The sequence below is a fragment of the Callorhinus ursinus genome, unplaced genomic scaffold (genome assembly GCF_003265705.2).
Source record: "Callorhinus ursinus isolate GAN/ISIS: 27379988/994484 unplaced genomic scaffold, GSC_fseal_2.0 scaffold11, whole genome shotgun sequence".
In the NCBI taxonomy this organism is placed as follows: Eukaryota; Metazoa; Chordata; class Mammalia; order Carnivora; family Otariidae; genus Callorhinus; species Callorhinus ursinus.
In genome coordinates, this window is record NW_027397073.1 from 12,664,140 (window position 1) to 12,684,716 (window position 20,577).

At 48.0% G+C, this 20,577-nt stretch overlaps 1 protein-coding gene and 2 long non-coding RNA genes across 6 annotated transcripts in view; 1 reads left to right on the forward strand and 2 right to left on the reverse strand.

Moving 5' to 3' along the window:
- The window catches only part of BCL2 (BCL2 apoptosis regulator), a 235,803-nt gene that overhangs the window by 118,052 nt on the left and 97,174 nt on the right, over positions 1-20,577 (forward strand). Inside the window, exon 3 of one of the 4 annotated variants that reach the window (XM_073898080.1) lies at positions 1,022-3,454. The exons of 2 other annotated variants lie outside the window; for them this stretch is intronic. In XM_073898080.1, the coding sequence (XP_073754181.1) occupies positions 1,022-1,144 (123 nt within the window). In that variant the 3' untranslated portion in view covers positions 1,145-3,454. Of the gene's footprint in view, positions 1-1,021; positions 3,455-6,906; positions 7,408-20,577 lie in introns of those variants that run through there. One more of the 4 variants, XM_025886343.2, reaches the window with a different exon arrangement.
- On the reverse strand, positions 10,851-14,004 carry LOC112834899 (uncharacterized). The gene is made up of 3 exons (XR_003211060.2): positions 13,578-14,004; positions 13,220-13,381; positions 10,851-12,074 (listed from the first exon to the last, which is right to left on the reverse strand). It is a non-coding gene; the product is annotated as an uncharacterized lncRNA (long non-coding RNA).
- LOC112834898 (uncharacterized) overlaps positions 14,663-20,577 on the reverse strand; it is a 6,642-nt gene continuing 727 nt past the window's right edge. The window contains exons 3-4 of the long non-coding RNA XR_003211059.2: positions 20,213-20,546; positions 14,663-14,974 (exon numbers count right to left, since the gene is read on the reverse strand). This is a non-coding gene — a long non-coding RNA (uncharacterized lncRNA). The remainder of the gene's footprint in view (positions 14,975-20,212; positions 20,547-20,577) is intronic.

Consider the following 20,577-nt stretch of genomic DNA (forward strand, 5'->3'; position numbering starts at 1 on the left):
AAAGAAAGAGAGAGAGCGCGCATGAGCAGAGGGAGAGGGAGAGAAGCAGACTCCCCGCTGAGCAAGGAGCCCAGTGCGGGGCTCGATCTCGTGACCCTGAGATCACGACCTGAGCTGAAATCAAGAGTCGGATGCTTCACTGGCTGAGCCAGCCAGGAGCCCCTTTAGGATCACCTAGGAGTATTTAAAAATCCTGATGCCCAGGCCACATCCCAAACCAGTTCCACCGGTCACTCTGCAGGTGAGGCTCAGAACCTCCTGAGGGATGTCACTGTGAGCAAGACTGAAAGTAGCTTCTCTAAAGAAAGGAGAAAGGGTGAAGGCAAAGCAAGACAAGGGAGAAGGACGGGATCAGGAAGAAGGGGAGTAACTAAGGGCTGCCCGGGTGTGGTGAAGGGTGGTACGGCTAGCAAGCACCAGGAGCTCCCCTGCAAGAGGGCCACGTGCCCGCCCAGCCCCTGGGGGTTAAACTTGAGAAACTGAGGCAGCCCTGGGATTCAGTTGTGCGAGAACGCATCTGGGCTTTCCGGCTGACTGGCCGTGCATCTCTGGACAGAGTTCACGTGACCCTCTCTGAGCTGCTGAGTCCTTATCAGTGAAACAGGGATGGTCAGTCCCACCTGTGGGGTTGTGTTGTGGGTTTGCTGGAATGACTGTGAAGTTGGGCACATGCCAGGCATTCCGCAATAATAGCTTAATAATATGATGAGAAGAAATTTACATTTCTGTTCCGATAAAACTTTACCAGCTCTTCTCATCAGTGACTTCTCTCTGCTCTCCTGAAAGGGAGGGGTTCTGAAGTCTTGGTTTAGGAGAGCTAACAAAAAGTACAGAGGTCTGGGTTCACAGAAGACCCCCACGTCTGTATTTCTACCAAGCTCCTGGGTGATTCTGATACAGCCCGTGCCGAGAGCCTTTCTATAAGGGAAAGCCAAGTCCTCACCCTCTCTGTAGGGGAGGCCCTGGATGCGCTCTGTACCTGAGTCTCACCATCTTCTACCGCTTGCTTCCCACCTCCTAGTTTCCTGAACCTTCCAGTGATGTCTGTGAACTTCTGCCGTACCCCGACATGCGAGGCACATTGGGGCCAGCAGCCACGCGGCAGGGTAATTCCACCTTTGATTTACAAGTCAGACTGAGATGATGAACTCTAAAACTGGCATCCTCCAAATTAGTAAACTCTAGCCAAACTTCTGACTAGAGAGGCAAAAATGAGTGTGTCGCCCCCTTTTTTTACTTGATTGCCCTAAAAGTGTCTCATTTGGAGCCTTCAGTCATCAGCCATGAGAGTGCAAAATGAAACAAAGCACCTCTCAGCATTAATATTTATTTTTAAAGGCACGAGAAGCCCCGTGGACCACAGTGAATCAAAGAGTCTGTGCACTGACAAGTTTCCGTGGGCATTGTGAGGATGTTGATCTGCGGGAGCCCACCAGGACCCTCGGTGGCTTTACTGCTTATTGTTTTGATGTAACTATAATAGGAAAGGGGATGTGCCTGCCCATGGGAGCAGCTACAATAGGGGCCCCACCCAGGGAAGGGGGTCTGCTGAGTATTAGCGGGAGATCAGTGTGCTTCGCGCTGCAGCGTCAATCCCCGTGGCTTCTCGGAGGCAGAGATCTCACCAGATGAGCCTAGCCACTTAGCTTGACAGGTAGCAGCATCCACAGGGCTCTGGTCAGCCTGGAAGAGTGGAAAACACCATGGAGACCGAGCCCGGACGGGGTGGGCAGACAGCCGGCCTCCCCCAACTCTCTCCAGGGCGGCGAATGCCGCGGAGGAGCCCTGTAGCACAAGGGAGCGGGCCCTTGCTCTAGCTTCCATTTCACAGAGGGAAAGAGGGGGTTCCTGCGGCGGTTTTTGCTTGAGGACCAGAACTCCTAGCAACACCAAGACTTTCTGCTTCAGGGAGGGATTTCAGTCTCTGCCTTCCCTGCTCACCACGATTTGGTGAGCAACTTTACGTGTGACATTTATCTTCATGCTACTGAAACTCATTTTCCATAACCTGTCAGGGGCTAGTAGAATATCTGCTAGGACTCTTTAGGGAATTTGGAAGGGAGGAGAAAGGAGAAAAGGGAAATGAAGGCAGGAAAGTTGCAGAAGAGGAAGGCTGCTTTTAATCGTGTCAAAACTCGTGCCTGCTTGATAGGCAGCATAGACTGCCCGCCGTATGCTTCTTTAACCGGGCACCCTGGAGTTCTTTCATGAATGATGGGGGACATTAAACATTCATCAAAATACCTTTGTGATGTGGGGCAAAACATAGAGTGTTCATCGAGTGGGAAAACAGAAGGGTAAGTGCATGAACAGTCGAGAATAATGGCACTCACAACAGAAAGGGAATTTCACATCTGTTGAACACCTACTACGTGCCAGGTTCTGTTCAAAGCACCACGTATGTCAGCCCGTGTCATCTTCATAAGAACCCTAACCTGCGAGGTAGGCACTGTTAGTTCTCTCCTCTTAGAAAGGGGGACGGGCCAACGATGACAGTCTCATGACTTGAATCAGAAGATTTCTTTAATCAAGGAGTATTTCTTCGACGTCAGTGTCCATCTGAAGAGCAGTGGGAATAATCAGGCCTGGAAATGGCCCAGGACCTTGGCTGAGATGTGCTCCCTCCCTCAGGTGGAGCTGGGGGCCCTCCGTCCCACACCCCAGTGGATAGCTCTTTGGGAACCAAACCCGTGGGATGAGAACCTCTTTGGTGTCACCTGTCTTTCCTTGTTTTACAAACGGAGCCCGGAGAGAAGATGTGGAGGGGCCCCCATGTATCTAGCTGGTTCGGGCACTTCTAAAGACTTGGAACCAGATGAGAGATTCAGGGGCTCTGGGGGGATCCAGAGCTGTCTTCTTGAAGGCGGGGTGTCCTGTGTAGTCTGAGAATCTGGCAAGGGTGCCGAGCCAGGGAGCTTTCTGGCGGCCTCTCTCAGGCTCTCTAGTCTTTGCTGCCCATGCCTTGAGAGCTCATACTCTTTGTGTTCTCCCCACCAATGCCAGCAACTTTGCTGAGCACCTCCCTGGCCCTCAGGAAATGTTCAGCCACGGATGGACCATTCATCCTCACTCTCCACTGCAGAGTCTTTGTGTGTCGAGGGCAGAAAAGTAGGTAAAAACAGCCACTTGCTCGGCACCCACGCTGTCCTTGGGAAACCTGCTCCCGGATTCCCAAGCAAGCTCAAGAGTGAAAGCAGAGAACAAGCCAGAATATCCCTGCCGCTTTATTTTACTATTATTTTTAAGTTGCGGACTTGTACTCTTCCATTAATTTTAACTGAGTCAAGGCCCATGACTTTTGTGATCCCCAAATCCTCCGTAAATTCATTGCAACTGGCTTTTCCCACCCCCCACCCGAACCCCTCTCCCTTCCCTGCCTGGGAACCTGCCCTTTAAATTTGACATGGCTAGGATTTTAATCTCTCCTCAAAGGCACAGTGACAATTTCACAACAAAGCAGAGAGGTTGGGTGGTGGGTGTGCGGGGGGGTTGTTTTCTGCTCCCATTAAGAGAGCAACTGTTCTGTCTTTGTCTCGTGGGGCCAGCTCTTGGCACCAGACCGGGGAGACCTCAAACTTGGTGTTGCAACATCCATCAGACCCAAGTGCGTCTGGGCTCCTTGAAGGTGAACTGCAGCTGTTTGGATAAAATTCTAAAATCTTGTTTGTGAGATTCTCAGGCCTTGTTTTACAATCGTTCTTCTTGGCAGAGAAACCAGGAAGTTTTACTTTCCCAGGATCCCAGGCAGGTAATTGTTTTCCCAAACAGCATTTCAATCTTTGATAGAAATGGACATTTTTCATTCTGAGAACCTTCGCCCACATCTATAAACCGTTTGTATTCACCCTGCGCGTTGGGAGAAGCCAGACAACCCTGAGACTCGATTACAGAATGTCCCTCCCTGCCCCTAGACACATTTCCATCTCTGGTTATAATTTAGGGCCATTTACATTTCTTTTTTAAAGATTTATTTATTTATTTGAGAGAAAGAGAGAGCACAAGCAGGAGGGGCAGAGGGAGAGAGAAAGAGAATCTCAAGCAGACTCCCCGCTGAGCGCAGAGCCCGACACAGGGCTCCGATCCCAGGACCCTGAGATCAGGACCTGAGTCAGACGCTTAACCGACTGCGCCACCCAGGCGCCCCAGGGCCATTTACATTTCTAAACAGCAGTTATGAGCATTTAGTCTCTTGGAATCTTGGAGTGCTTTCCTATTGAGTGGCTGGCCACGTCCAGCTGGCGGGTGATCTCCTAAGTTTGAAGATCGGCAAACTCTGTTCTTTGGTGCCATTTTTTTTTTTAAGATTTTATTTATTTATTTGACAGAGAGAGACACAGTGAGAGAGGGAACACAAGCAGGGGGAGTGGGAGAGGGAGAAGCAGGCTTCCCGCTGAGCAGGGAGCCCAATGCGGGGCTCAATCCCAGGACCCCGGGATCATGACCTGAGCTGAAGGCAGACACTTAACAACTGAGCCACCCAGGCGCCCCGTACTTGGTGCCATTTTTAAGCAAAGTAGCCTATGCTGTAACTAGCTGGTAGTTTATGCCACAGCCAGGTGATTTCGTGGTCCCCAATCTCCCACTGATTTATCCCGAGGCCCCTGGCTTAGAGGACATAGCCCAGAACTAGAACCCCAGAGGCCCCGGTTCTATTCCCACCCCTCCAGCTCATGGGACTGTCAGCTCAGAGAAGTGGCTCATGACCACATAGCACTGTTGAGCGGTGTGCGCATCCCCGTGAAGCTGGCTCAGTGCTGCTGTTCTTTGGAGAAGGACGGGCGGGTCAATTTTCTACCTTTGTCTCTTCCTGGAGGTAGGGAGAGCATGTGACAGGGGGCACCCAGCAGCCCTTACCTGGTGAGCTGTCAGTCTGCACCCAGGGCAGCTTGGAAGCCCGATCCTCAGACCCGCCCCACGCCCTGCTTCTCCAGCCCTCTGCGAGCCACCACCACGTCTCACCCCAGAGTCCAGGGTTCTGTTTCATGAGGGTCATTAAAAACGTAAAAGCCAAAACACTTGAAGGGAAAAGCCGAACTTGCCATAATGTCTTTGTTACTCATCCACAAACAGCCACCTGTCAAGCCTGGTGCTAGGTTCTCTGACACTGAAGAGGTCGAAATCCAGTTTGAAATGTGAACAAAGATTCCAACCCAAGGCAGCCTTCAATAAGCGCCTAGGGAGGTGGATGACAGAAGTGTGGTGAGGAGCGCCTGTCGGGCCACGGGGACTTGTCCGTGGTCTCCTGGGTGGGCTGTTGAGGACAGTGGGGAGGTAGAGCACAGAGCTTTCCAGGCTGAGTGGACAGCGTGGTGGTGGAGGGCCCAGGGTGGGTGTTCAGAGGACTGCAAGGGGACCCTCTGGCACACTGCCACGGAGGGGGCCTCTGCCTGCAATCACACGCCCCAGGCTAGGTGTTTTGGATTTTTTTGGGTCAAGTGTTTGTTGTGCTAGTCTTCATTTTGTGGAGAGGCAGCTGGTAGAGGTGAATTCGACGGGACATGCAAACTATGGTTGGATGGTTAGCACTTCACCTGCCCTTAGGAAAGGCATGTCTGGTACCTTCTGTCTGAGGGGTCCCAGCAACCGACCGAAATCTGAGTATTCCTGTCCTTGGACGTACCTACCACTCACTCGCTCACTCACTTATTCACTAACTCATCATTCATTATTTCACGTATTCATTCACTCACTCATTCAATCAGCAAACATTTCCTGAGCAAGCTCTTCCTCACGCTGGACCCTGCGAGGCAGACAAACTTCCTGTCATGAGTCAACAGCAGGAAGGTTCTAGAACCCTGGTCCCCAGGGACCTGACCACCCACGTGGGCCCCCTAAGCCTCCCTCACATACTCAGTGGGTCTCTAGTGTCCGAAAGGTGTGAAGAAAGGATGAGAGACAAACCCACTTTTCTCAGGCTGCATCTCATCATTATGGAAAATACTGACTAGTCTGTAAGCGATTTTATCACCAGGCTTTTCTCAACACTCGATTCCGTTCCCGCCACTGCTCCCCATCCTCATAAAGGAATATCCTGTTGGTGGATCATGCAGAATGCTGACAGGAGCAAACGGAATGGCTCGTCTGGGAAGGTACACAACCAAACGACCGTGTCCATAGTTAGAGCCGAGATCATTTTTTAGCTGTACCTTTGCTTGAAAGTGCCATCCACAGCTGTCACCTCCCTTCCGATCATCCTAAGTCACGTCTCTGGTGAGTGCTTCCCACGTCTCAGGCTTTGAAGATCCTGGCGAAGCTGGTGCCCTTGACCAGCCCCGGGTCACTCTGCTCGCAGAGGTGCAAGCCCCACAGAAAGGTCGAGAGCAGGGATCACTTGTCCTGCAGGCTCTAAAGGTGTGTCTAAGCCGATTAGACTGCTGACTGGTCCCAGTAGCTTCGTTGTCCCCTGTGGCACAGGCTCCAGGCAAGCTAGGCTCCCCGAGAACATTTCTGGGCACCTGCAGAGTGGGGGGAGGGGAGAGGGGGGGGGGAGGGGAGAGCAGGGGTCCAAGGATCTGCTTTAAATCTCATCTCTGGTGATTTGGTAGCCAGCTGGTTCTGGCCACCTCTCAACTTCTCTGAGCTCAGCTCTCTCACCTTTGAATTTCTTCTTAAACCCATTGGCAAAACAGATTTAGCACCATTAGGGACCTCAAATAAACTAACCAGTGCTGGAATTCACCTGGGATGGCCTGGCACAGCTGTGGTCGCTGTTTACAGCCAGCTCAAGTCGGCTCTGATTGGCCTGGGTGCGCACCGGGCTGGCTGTTAAATACTTGGAATATGACTCCTGGAAATAATTTGTGTGAAAGTTTGCAGACAGAGTAGCACACTGTTAGCTTGTTTCACCATGGCGTTTGTGTGGCTGCCCTTTCCAAGTTGAATTTAGGATACATTCTCTATATACAGTTTTTTCATCAGCTGACAAATGAAGAATCTTCAAATTAGCTTCTATCCTTCGAGGCTCAGCAAAGGAGGATGAGTGCAATGGTGAAGCTTGGACATTCTTACCCAGTATTTTCCATGAGTGCTGACGACTTGGCTTCCTGAAGTTCTAGGGAATGAAACGTACTTGAACCTTGGAAAGTGACTGAAGGACCACTCAATGTCAGCCTTTTGAATGAAGATTCTATTTGAGGAAGGTGACTTTGGACATAATATGGCAGACTTCTGTAGAATGTCAAGGTCTCCCTTAACTTTGATTTGTGGTTCAGTGTGACCTCTTCGGTGAAATGGCAGACAATAAACATTTTTTAAAGGGGGTTGCTCTGTGGTTCTTAATGGCATTCCACAAAATTAAACGTGTGTGTATATGATCAATATTCGTATCTGTATCTCTTTGAGGATTAAATTAAAGCTATGTGCTTTCTCCCCAGAAAAATTCACAAACAGAGGAAATTTAGCCTGATATTTTGAGGGAATAATGGATTCCCCAAAGGTGAAATTTCCTAATAAAGGATTTCTCTTATCCACGGGAGAAAACCCTGGGTCCAATGTCCCTTTCTTTGCTAAGATTGTCACTGTGTTTTTCTCACTTAAAAAGAAACTGCAAATCAAATTTTATTATAGTCAGTATTCTACCATAAATATTTCTTTATAATCACCACTCCCTGAAATTTCTCTGGTCCTTTTGTCAAGACTGTACCCCCAATGATAAAAAGTCTGGTACAAAATAGCAGTTTCATGTAATTATTATAGTTCATAGGAACAGGGTTTGATATATAATAACAGGAAAAAATATTACATGGACACGTACTAATTTATTTAGAAGCTTAACTCCAATATGAGTAAATGTTTTTTCATTCCTCACTTGTACAGGGTGGAGATAGTCTTTTTTCTTTCAATGTGTTTTTCCACGTCTATTTAGAGCAACCAAAATAGGAAAACTACTACACAGGTCCTAACATTCACTTCCTCCACCCATTTTCTATACTTTGTCCCAGGTCTGATGAATATAACTTTTTTAAACATATCATTTATTTTTATTTTTATTTTAGTCTAAATGTCCCTTCAGAAACACCACAGGAAAATATTTTTAGCTTCACTAAGAAAACAAACATGTTTAAACAAATAACACCCAAAATGTTCAGGTGGAATTGGTGTTTTTGGCATTGGTGGGTTTTAATGGTGAGGCTGTAACATACAGGCTGCAAGAGAATTTTTCTCGATCTTAGGTGTGCCACTTTCTTTCAGGAATAAAAACGAAGAGAAGAACTGATCACGATGTTTATACCAGAACCAAACTTTTTGTTAGTGGAGGATTCCCTCCGACGTGGGGCTGGGGTCTGTGCCTTTTCTCCCTGAACATCAAAGGTGGTAGAGAGGAAGCAAAATGTAACGTGCTTCCATAGAGCTCTGCAAGGGTAAGTGAAGGTCGTAAACAATAATTCAAAATAAAAGTAGGACCAGGTGCCCAAGGTATAAATTGTGAACATCAGGCACTTACTATGCCCAGGGACCATTCCAGCTCTTTGCATCTCATTTAAAACCCAGGTTCCTAGATGCTGCCTCATCTGCTCAGTTTTGATTAGCTCTGTGATTTATTCATTCTCGATAATAATACTAATAGCTAACACAGAGTGCTTACCATGTTCCGGGTACCTACTTTAAGCGTGTTACATGTAATAACTCATTTAATCCTCACAAGGACTGAATGAGGTAGGTCCTATCCTTAGCTCCACTTTACAGATGAAGAAACTGAGGCACAGGGACACATTTAGCACGTTGCCCAAGACCACGCCCTAGTTTGTGCCTGAGCCAGGATCAGCCACCATGTCAGGCTTCCTCTCAGGTGGTTATAATCAGAACATGGCGATTGATTATATGAGTTTACATTGAAAAATGTGAAAGAATATAAAAAAGATCATCTCTGTTCTCCCCAAAGGTAACATTTAAAAGCGGATTGAAATTACCTTGATGATGTCCACTGGTATCTATCCCGAAAAGAAAATGCAACTCTTGTCTGCATTTAATTTGGAAAACAAGGGCTGGTTGCTTCTGACAGATCCAGAGAAGCCCGTCAAGGAATCAGTTAGGGAATGAATGTCACTAGATTGTTTTGGGTGCCTGCCTATGCCTGTAGACCCGGGCAGCCCTTGTCAGACTTTAAGAATCCAAGAAGGCAAACCAGAACCTCAGAATCAGGCCTCCGGATTCACTGCCTGTGGGCCAATAAGCAGCTCTAGTCAAAGACAGTTAAGGCCCCAAAATAAAGACTCATGACCACTGAGCCTGCTCAGTGTGTATGAAATGGTGTTTACATTCCCCTGTTTGATCTGGGTTCTTGTAGAGAAAGCGCAGTGACCATTGGTCGGCATTGTTTCTAGATACCATCCTCAGATTACCTTTCCCCTTCCCAGGGATATGCAGAGCACCTAAAAATCATTGACATTCCACGAGGACTTTTTACTCAACAGGACATGAGGGAACCTTTGGAAATTTATGCTACAGAGGCCAAATTTACCAGCGAGCGGAGCTGTTTACATTTCCCTCCAACTGGAAACAGATCAGAAGCTTTAGGGCATTAGGAAATGCAAGCTACATAACAAAATTCTGAGTTCAAGCATTTCAGGGATTTTTGGCTCTTGATGTCCGTTATGGATGATTATAACCCTGGTGTGATTCTCAGTGCAGAGTTGACGGTCTCTCTTAGAATGGCAGCCAGCTGCAACAATGACCTCTCAGACCATGGAAATGTACCCTCCAGGGCCGCCATTCCTCACCTCAGCTTTTGGCCTCGGCAGCCAAGTCCCGTGCTGAAAGGGTAGCAGCAGCTCGGGGTCCAAAGAGACTTACAGGTTCTTGGCCACAAGGGAAACAAGGATGTCCAGGAGCCCTTGAAAAGTCCTCTGGTTGGCCCTGCTGCCTTTAGGCAAGACCACCCAACCATCCCAGCCAGATGAGAACAATCCTGTTTTAAGTCCTGCAGAGAAGGAACTGCAAACTCCCTTTGTCAACTTTCACGTTGGCAAAATGATCTTTGGTAGCTAGGCTGTCCCAACAGCAAGAAAAGGAACCTGTCTAGAAAGTTGTATGGTCTAAAATGTTCCACAGATAGACGATAGATAGATAAAGAGGGAGGTAATGGACAAACAGATGGTGGGTGAAGAAAGGGAATGAGGGAGAGGGAGAGAAAGAGGGAGACAGAGACAAAGAGAGAGAGAAAAGGTAACTGTGAAAGACAGTTAAGCCCCAAGCAGTCAGACACATGAGAAATATTAATTATAGAATTATATGCCAGAGGAGTCCCTTTGAAACAGATGCCACCCTCCTTCATGCTCCTGGAGCATTTTCCACATACCTCTACCGTAGCACCTTATTGTGTTTCAACGTGAGAATTTGTTAGCTGTTGGTCTCCCTGGCTGGAGTGCGGGCTACATTAGACAAGAATCGTATCTTATTCTCGCGTGTCGTCTCAGCATCTAGCTCAGGACCTCGCTCCATGGAAGGGAGGGAGGGAGGGAGGGAGGGAGGGAGGGCGGGAAAGAGGTAAGTAGGTCAACCAGTATGAATTCAGATCCTTTAAGGAGCGCATCATTCCTAATGCTTCAGTCCTTAACGTTTCCCACCCAGACTTAACCTATCTGATGTCCCATTTCCCCTCTGTAAACTGTTGCACTCAAAGTCAATATGATTGTATAATCTGCCCAGGATTAGAAGGATTTGTTAATACTTATCTCTGTTTGACACCTTTCTAAGAACACCAACTCATTATAATGCTCCTTGGCTCTGAAATTATTTCCCCCCAAATACATTTCATTTGAATTCATTGTTTTTATATATATATATATATACATACACATATATAGACATATATATATATAGACATTTATATATATATACATTTTCCACGATCTGGGTACTATTGCCTAGTCTTGGCCAGTGCAAGCTGGTGTGACACACTTCAGGGTATCTTCTGGGTCAGGGACTATTAGTGTACCTTATGCAAATGTTCCCAGCCAGTGTGTCCTCTGTGTATGTTCCATCACAGAGTCTGTTCTATCTCATCTGGCTCTCTTTCTACTGTTGCCACACAATGGCTGACAAGAGGTGTGGGAGTGAAAGCACCAGCTCCCAACGCCATCAGGGCAGGTTAAGGGAAACGGGCAAAAGCCAGCTGGCAATTCAGCTTGCCAGGAAGCCCTGGGACCTGGAAAAAGGTGTCACCAACATCCTAGCCTGGAAGGGTCACTGTGAAGGGAATGGGAAGGAATGGGAGCTGGCTGGATTGTAGGACAATGGGAAGTGACAGAGTATAATGCTAGGGACATCACTCCCCAGGGACCTTCAATGTCCAAGATTGCATTCCTGAGCCAGGCAAGATATGCATGCATTAGCCCTGCCCCTCCAGAGTCCCTGGCAGCCAATCTGTCTGGAGTGACCACCATCCCTTCCCAGATCCAAATCCTCTCATCTTTCAAGGCCCCATCCAAGGTTTGGCCAAGTTTCTCCGCCTGTAGAGAATATTCTTCTCCTTCCCTTAGAGCTGTCTCTCTCCTCCTTAGCACCTCCTGGTGTCCCTCTTCTCCTATTAGCTTTCTCTGCCTGGGGCCACGGTACAGGGCTGTGTATAAAGCCCTGCGTGCCCACCACACCGCAGATCCTTTCTGCAGAGGGTGATGAGCTCCTGGCATTGTGTCTTGTGGGCCTCCAGGCACATCCATAACCCATGTTGGATTGAGGTACCTGATTTAACAAAATGACGACGGACTTGCTCACACGTAGATAGGACAGCCTGGAAGGCGATCTGAAACAAGGACTCTGCCCATTGGGGGCATTGCTTTTCAATGATAACAGTCTGGACCAATTAGACCCTTCCTGGGAGTCGTTGCTGTTTTTAACATTGTCATATAGTTTATTTGTGCTTTCCCTTGGGCTGAGGTCTTTTTTATTCCTTCGCTAGATCATAAAAAGTCCTGGAGGACAGTCTTACCGAATCATTCTTTACTTGCCCTCTGTACCTGGGCTCTTGGCGCTCAGGAAATTGTTGAGCAGGTGAATATGGCGCAGTTGGCCTAATGGCCTCACCCAAGGAGTAGACTCCTCTCATGGCTTCTCGTCAGGTTCTGCAGCCAACTCTGCAAGAGAGATGGGGATCAGAAAGGCCTCTCGGCATTACTGAGCAGGGTGAATTGGGCCACCGAGCAGGGGAGTGGAGGCAGCTGCAGCCGGCCAATGATGTGCTTGGAGGGATAAACACAGAAGATGCCTGTGGGCTCCCCAGGCCAGAGAGGTCTGAGGCTTGGGGTCTGGGAGATGGGGACAAAACAGTCCTAAAACAGTGAAGAGCCAGAGACATGGAAAGTGATAGCAGTAAGACTGCGGAGAGGGACAGACACACAAACAGAGATACCAAAGATGTTCATCCAACCCGGAACGTGTCTGCCAGTGCTAGTCAGGGCAGACTCCTGCTTCCTTCCCTGGGTGGTGAGATCCTCAGGAGCTGGGGTTACATTTTGTTCACCTTGCTGTGCCCGGAGCCCCACAGGACCTGCGTGGGGCCGGGACCACGGGAGGCTCCCAGTCATGGTTTTTAACCTGAGCTGAATTGATAAGAGGATTTCACAGCCTGTCTTGACAATATATCCAGAGGGCTACCAAGGTTTTGATCGCCTCGAATGTTATGAAGTTCTCTCCCTTAAATCTAACTGTGCTTTCTTGACACAACTTCAGTCCATTTTCTCTCCCATGGCTTAAAATGCATGGGATGGTTTTTCAGCCATTCAAGAAGAAGGAATTCTGTGTATCAAGCCTGGATTCAATAAAGCCAGATTAAAAAAAAAACAAAAAACAAAAAACCCAGCTCTTAGCATCTTCTACTACAGACACTGGTCTGGGCAGGGCTTTTTGCTTTATTGAATCCAGCTGAATAGCTTGACTACATTAATAATGGGGCTGCATTTCCAACCACTGCCTCCCAGTCTTTTCCCCTAAAAGCCTTATGGTACTTAAGCAACTGCTAATACATGAATAATTGCTGGTGGCATCATTTCCTGCCATGATTTGACCACCAGGATGAGGTTTTTCTTCTTGTACCTAATCTGGAGTTCTCAAGCCTGCCATGTGCGGGCTTGCTTGAGAATCATATTTAAAACACAGTAAACAAATCCAACTGCAGCTATGAGTTGGGCTGTATTGAGTTTCTGTCTGTTGAGAAATTAGGGATTTGGGAAGACTCTGTTGGGTGTATATAGTAAAATATTGGTCTGAAGGGGATCCTTACCTCTAGGTTGTCCAGAGATTTGAACCTGGTATCTCCACGGAGCATGGGTAGCGCCATTTAGCGGGTTCTCCAGGGTGGACTGGTAAGAGTTGTCTCCCTGCACTTCCAGGAAGATGCTATTTACTTGGCTCCCGTACTGCCATACTTCTTTTTCAAGTTTCCCTGGCAGATGACATCTAATCATTAGTTCTCTATACATGGACTTGAGCGACGGTGGTTTTTAGTACGCGTTCGCGCAAGCAGGTATCCGTGTAGAGAACAAGATGAAGCACACAGCTAGAACACGAATGCAGCAGAGCCCCCGGGAGCACAGAGGACCCACGTGGCCTGTGTTTGAATCCAGCTCGGTCTGACTTACCTACTCGGCCTCTGTCCTCGTGTGTGAAGTGAGGATGATAACACCACCTCCTTCCTTGGGTCGATATGAAGTTCAGGTGAACTGATACTTGTTGAATGCTTAAATCGATGCTTGTTCATGGGGCCATGTACGTGCCTCTCATTGTCTGTATTTGTCCTCTTGTTGAAGAGTCCATATATTTATTCCTTTCCACAAAACCTCCGACTAGGATGAGCGAGAAAGTCTGCCTTTCAGCTGGCCTGCAGTCTCAGTTAACAGAGGGCTAAAAATGAGGCAAACCTTGCCTGTTATGCTGTTTTGGCAAAAATAAAAGAATAGCATTTCTTTTGATCTGGAAGTTTGATTTGCCCATCGCAGTGGGCTAGGTGCTATGGGGATATGCAGGGTCAAATTCCTCCTTCCCCGCCTCAGAGAACTTGCCATCAAACTGGAGAGGCATGACTTATTCTTTTTTTTTTTTTTTAAAGATTTATTTATTTATTTGAGAGAGAGAGAATGAGAGATAGAGAGCACGAGAGGGGGGAGGGTCAGAGGGAGAAGCAGACTCCCTGCTGAGCAGGGAGCCCGATGTGGGACTCGATCCCGGGACTCCAGGATCATGACCTGAGCCGAAGGCAGTCGCCCAACCAACTGAGCCACCCAGGCGCCCGAGGCATGACTTATTCTATAACCAGTAGCAAAATAAAACCGGGGAGCAGACATAATGAAGGATCGCAGAAGTGGCGACGTCCATGGGAAGATAGCCGGCAAAGGAGTTTTTCATTTGGTTTAATAGAAAAAAGGAAGTGAGAAGGAGGTAGGAAACACTATCTAGAGTGCTTGGCAGCTGTGTCACCCGACGTCCTTCCTGCAACAATCATGTCCCTGAGCTGGGCCTTGCACCTTCTCCAGTGATAGAAGAATAAAGACAAGCTGGAGAAATAAAAACATGCTAATATGCGTGAGTTATCAAGTCAGACCACAGCAGATCCCAGGAATGTTTTTCTGTTTTAGAAATGCGGATACGGTGGGTCGTGTGCATGCATGTGCGTGCGTGTGTGTGTGTGTGTGTGTGTGTGTGTGTGAGAGAGAGAGAGAGAGAGAGAGAGAGAGAGAGAGAGATGGAGCTGTACTTCTTTAAGTCTAAAATCTGCAAGGACAGAAAGAAACAACTCAGAGTAGCTTTTGTTTATGTGGATCTTCATCGCATTAGATTTTTATGGGTTTTTCTCAGAGCTTCTTGATAGTCTACTAATACAAAATAAGTTTATTAGGTCGTTCGCCTGCCTCTTTTCCTCCTCAGGACCTTTTATTTTCTCTCGCTGGATGCTGAGCTTTGTTTCCTCTGCGGGGCTGTCCCAGGCGGGAGTGAGGAGAAGGCAGTACTCAGAGCTCATCTGTATCCTATCGCTCAGCCCCTGCGAAGTGAAGGGAAATAAACAGCACGTGGGAGGGGGAAATCTGTGTTCTAAGAACTGCTTTGGTTTACACATCTATAGATACACTTAACCAGCACTGTGGGTCACATGTACCGGCTGGTGAAACTGAGCATGACTCACTTTTAAATTACTCATGGAGCAAGAAATATGTTTCTAAAAGCCAGCGCGGCTGGCTTACACGCGGAGCCGGGGGAGGGAGCAGGCCCTCAGGCCTCCCGTGGCAGCTGGCTTGCACTGTGCATCTGGTGGGAAGAAGGGGTGCCGGGCCCAGAGCTCCTTGCCATACGTTGTATTTGGAGAATCTCCCTCGGTGGAAACCCCTGTGCTGGGGCAGTTAGTGCTTAGGATAAATTTTCGAGTTAGCCAATCTTTCTTGTACGGGCTTGCTTTGTAATTGGCACTAGAACGCTTCCATAACTCGGGCTAGTGGTGGAGACCACACCAAGGGAGACTGAAGTATGGAAAAGTATGTCCCTTCCACCAGAGGTCAGGTAGGGAGAGGCCAAGGAGAGAAAGGTCTAAGAGCATCGTGGAGGACAGGGACTTCATCGGAGCCTTGAAGGGCTTCGTTCGCTGTGAAGGAGAAGGAATTCCAGCCCAAGCAAGATGGAAAAACCATCTGAGCAAAAAGAAAGTAGAAGGGACAGAGGTTGCACCTGCAATTTTTTTTTTGCTGGGGGTCTACATTTTTTTGACATAAAAAATATATATACAAGACAAGAGAACAATCACCAAGGGAGCCCAAGGCACCACTTACTAAATTGGTCCAAAAGAGGGATTTCACCAAATGCAAATGAACAAAGAACAATACATGTGACTCAAAATATCCGTTATGCTCTTATGCGAGAGGGTGTGAGGCAGGGAGGTGACCTTTGAAAGGTTCTAAAGTTGTAAACTTTTGCAACCACATTGTTTTGATTGCTGGGGGATTTAAGAAAGGATTACCTCAGGGTACCATTTTGGAAAAGTGATTTAAAACAAACAAACAAACAAAAACACAAAAAACTACTTCCTGCATAATATTTTAGGATTTTTTTTCATTCTGTGTTTGCTTTGAAGACCTACAGTCCGAACGTCCATGAAGTAGCTCAGCCTCACATGAGAAACGAACGCCCAGAACGGTAGAGGGGCCTGTCGGCTGCTCAGCCTGGCCTTCCACTCCTGGTCCCTCTGCCAGGTCGGTTCCCTGGAGCAAGGGTACCCCCCGCTCCCACCCCAAAGGAAGTACACTGGGCCTTGGTTTTGCTCCCAGCCCAGCCCCTCCCCCCGTGGACAGGCCAGCAGGACAACACCATGTCAAAGCACTGTCCCTTACTCTGGGCCAGACATTCCCTGCTGGTCTCTGAAATTTGGGAAACAGGAAATGTTAAGAAAATTTCTAATTTGCCTGGTCATGTGAACTCCCTCTGATGATGTTGCAACAGAATTTTGGAAAGGCGTGCTGTGCTCTGAGCCGTGCTTGCTTGCACCCTCCTAATCGGAGAGCGTTTGCTCCTTTGAGACTATGGTCCATTTGACTACTGAGCCTCAACTTCCCTCTTTCTAAACATGTAAACCCCGATGCCTAAAGAACAAAACCAGAAAAACCCATGCAATCTGTTCCATGATCAAGCGCCAGCCAACCGGGTTGCTGAGAGGGGCCTGCGTGCCTGTCCCTGAAAAGCCCCTTGGCATTTAATAAAAGCACCCATCCCGGGCAAACGTGCCTGTGCAGGCTCCCGCACCGGCTTCAGAACCTCCACTACCTGTGTTTGTAGGAGATGATGGATGATTAGCCTTTCTTCCCACACATTTGGCTTTGATAATCTCCACGCAAAAACATTCAGATGCAAATAATTTAAAAACAAAGTGGCTTCAAGGGATCTTTCTGGGAGGATGGAAATGCTGCCTATCTTGATGGGGGAGTACATTCCAGGGGTGTATGCTTTTGTCAAAATTCACCAAATGGTACACAGAAAACGTGTTCATTTTGCTGTATGTAAATGATACCTTGATGGGAATTTTTAAAATAATAAAGCGGCGTGAGTTTAGGAAAAAATAACAAGTGGGTGTGATGTAAATGACCCCATTTAAAGAGATCTAGAAACATAAGGGTCCTCCAGCAGAAACTAAAAAATGTGTGTTATGTGGGCAGTCCCCACTGTGCGGGAAATCTTTGCAAGGTGAGCAGATTCAGCCCAGCTTATAGACACGACAGCTGGCTATGTGCACGCGTCTGTGTTTTCATATGTGGGTTTTTTTTTTTTATCTTTATGTCCATTTTCGTTTGGCTCATTTCCCTGTTCAATTGGATTTTGTCTTCTATTGCCTGAATATGACTCCCCCACAGTACCTAATATCCCAGGCCTGCAAGCAGTGAATGCCCAATAAATGTCCACTCACCCCCTGAGATGGAGTGCTTTCCCTCCCTCTGGAACGTTCTACTGAAATTCGCCAGCACATCTTGGCCTTAAATGCCTATGTAAAACTGGAAAGCAAAAGGAGAACCATCCATACTTGTGCTACTTTTGAGAAAATTCCCAGCTCTCTCTGCTTCTAAAAACACCCACTTCGGAACTTACTTTGGAAAAACTACTTTTGCCCCACAAGAAAAAGAAAACTTGTACTCCATAAGTTGTGATATTTATTTTAAAGCAAGAAAACGGAGTTAATGATTATGTCTGAATGTGGGCGAGTGGGGGCAAAGGTACCCTTGCTTTTCCTCCTTTTCATGGCGAATCAGAGCAGGTGTGGAAATTCCCACAAGTTACACTGTGTCCGTTTACACGTTTGTATACAGAGTTTCATGGTGGTTGTTGTGTTGTTTTTTTTTTCTGAAAGTCTTTCTTTTGTCATCATCTCATCTTGAAACTAGAGAGGAAGGGAATGGAAGGGCAAATTGCTAATATCAGAGCCTTCTGGAAATTCCCCTTTTATGGTACATGAGTTTTTCTTAAGAATAGTTCTCTTTCAGTTGTGTTTTTGTGAGTTTAGTGAAAATCACTCTGCCCAGCCCTGCCTCTGGCATGATCCTGGCTCTCTAGAGCATGGGGCTGCCTGGACAGAGCTGAGGGATGAAAACTTGGTTTGCACTGCTTGAGGGGAAAAGGGTCTCATATAGATACTTGGTTTTAAAGTAGATACACAGAGCAGAAATCCATATTCACATGATTTAAAATAATTAACATATCCAGTACCTTTCATAAGCTGATGACTCTCCCATGAACTAATGACTCACCGCTGTATGGGGGGTAGACAGGCAGCTGTATAAATATCTATTGACATTTTGTGTTAATGTACATGTCAGTTCCAGTTACAGCCTGGCTTAATCGAAGCCGACTGACCTGTTTTCAAGTCAATGCAATGCCAGCTTATTTTAAAGCAAAATGCTTTTTTTCCCCACATAGCTTCAGAAGATGCCTTCTTGAAGTTAAGGCTGTAGGCCTTGGATTCTGGGGCTGGGACAGGCTGGTGTGCGACGTGCCCCCACCTGGACAGGGCCATCGTGGGGCCAGCAGGTAGAAGGGGCCCCTCCGCAGGAAGGGCGATCTTACTGCACCTGTGACTGGCTGGCAGGCTGCCTGAGGGGCTCGGAGGGCCCAGCACAGACTGATGCTTGGAATGTGGGGAGCGTGAGACAGCCAATCCCAAGGCTGGGCTCTGAGGGACTATGCTAATTAGCAAAGCCCGCGCTAGGGTCAGGTCACTGGGTGGCCAGGTAAACGGTATCAGGTGATTTCTGCACCAGCAGACAGACGGGGGGCGGTGGGCTAAGGACTTCACTGCAGAGTTGCTCTCGGCAGTTACTTATTAATTACACCTCAAGGCACTGCTAGGTTAGACAAGAAAAAATACTCCTCCAGCAACTCTCTCTGACTTCCTCTCTCCCCCAACATCCTCACAATCCACTCCTCCAGCGTGGGAAACTGGGGAGACCTCCTACCTGGGGACTCAGGACAGCCAGCCTCCCAGGCCGCTGGGACACACAGCCTGTTCCCTCCTCAAAGAAACCCTAGATTCTAGGCCAGGTGAGTTTAGACCCGGTCGGAGCTTTTCTTATGAAAGGTCTTGACTTCTGAGTTTCTTTTTCCTGCTACGCTGAGCCCTCTATGTTTGTTTTCTTTCTAATTTTGGCTTTAAAAATAAAAGAAAAGAATGTTTGGGTACAGGGTAAAAGTTTTGTCATATCCAGATTGGAAACTCCCTAGTCACCCTGAAACCGGACAGGTGCCTGTTTGTTTCTCTGTCAATAAACAGTGTGTGCTTCGCCCAGAAGTAAACCACTGGTAGCCACAGAGGACACGGGCCTGTTGCAGTGTTCAAGAAGGACCCAATGGGCCTGACTTAGGAGCAAAGGCTGCCTCTCCCCTTCTTTTTTGATCTTCTGATAGAGACCACATAGTGTTCTCTTCATGGTATTTTGATGGCATATGGCACATAAACACAGGTGTGACCTTTACACCATGCACAGAGTTACAGTCTAATAAGTGAGAGAAGATAAAACCAGCTGGAGTTTAAGGTTAAAGCTGAAAACAGCTAATACGAATTTTCACTGCAAACATTACGCCACAGAGCCCGGCATAGGTGCCCTCTAAGGGACTCTGTTCGGTTGCCCCTTGCATGGTTTTTACAGACCAGCTCCAGGCAAAGGGTTTCCATGAAATAAGCCATCTCTTGAGGTATAGAAATACTTGGTGACACGCACTCTGGGGATGCCATCCGGGCCTGCCTTCCCGGTGACCGTGTTCCTCCTGCCCCGCTGGATGGAGGGGAGTGTGGGGAACTTTGTTTTAAATAAGGCAAGGTGATGTGTCTGGTCCTGGCTTCTCTGCTGCATGGCACTTCACTTCTTTGAGGCTCTGTTTCCTCGCTTAAAAAATAAAGGGCCTTGGAACCCATTCCTTCAGCTTCTTGCATTCTGGTTTTTTTCTGGATGGAGGCACAGCCTGGAAGCCTAGCACCATTTGGGTACTTAATTCCTGAGGGGGGAAAAAATGTCAGAACCACAATTAACTTAATTGTTTATTTGTGCAGAGGCTTTCTTAGTTAACTCCAGAACTTGCCATCTGAATTGGAAGGAGGGTGGCCCCCGGGTTCATGTTCACAGAAGGAGCTGCTGTGGCTTTTTCCCCCGCTGAGCAGCCAGCTCAGAGGAGAGGAGACAAGAAGCTGGAGAGCAGAGTCTCCACCAGAGTTTGCACCTCTGCCCCAGAGCTGCCTCTGGGCAAACACTTTTACCTGAATCTCTGGTTGGCCAGGAAGTCAGGACTCTGGGCGCAGAGCCCCTGTGAGGTTATGAAATCCACCGGTTTGCAGTTCCTGAGCAGAGCAGGAGAGGGGCCCTCGCACCAGGACGTGGGCCTCCAAAGGAAGCCTCTGTTTCTGTGAAGGTCAAGTGGCGGGGCAGGTGGACACGCGGCATTCTTGTGATGCTCAGGTGAGGGTGAGTGGAGGGAAGTGGAACTCCGGGCCTTTGGGGCGGGCCTGCAGCCCTCTAAGGCGGGGCTTCTCACCAGGGCTGAGTTTTGCCTTCCCACAGAGGAAGGCCTGGAGACCTTTCTGGTTGTTGCAGCTAGGGGGCGGCGGCCGGGGGGGGGGGGGGG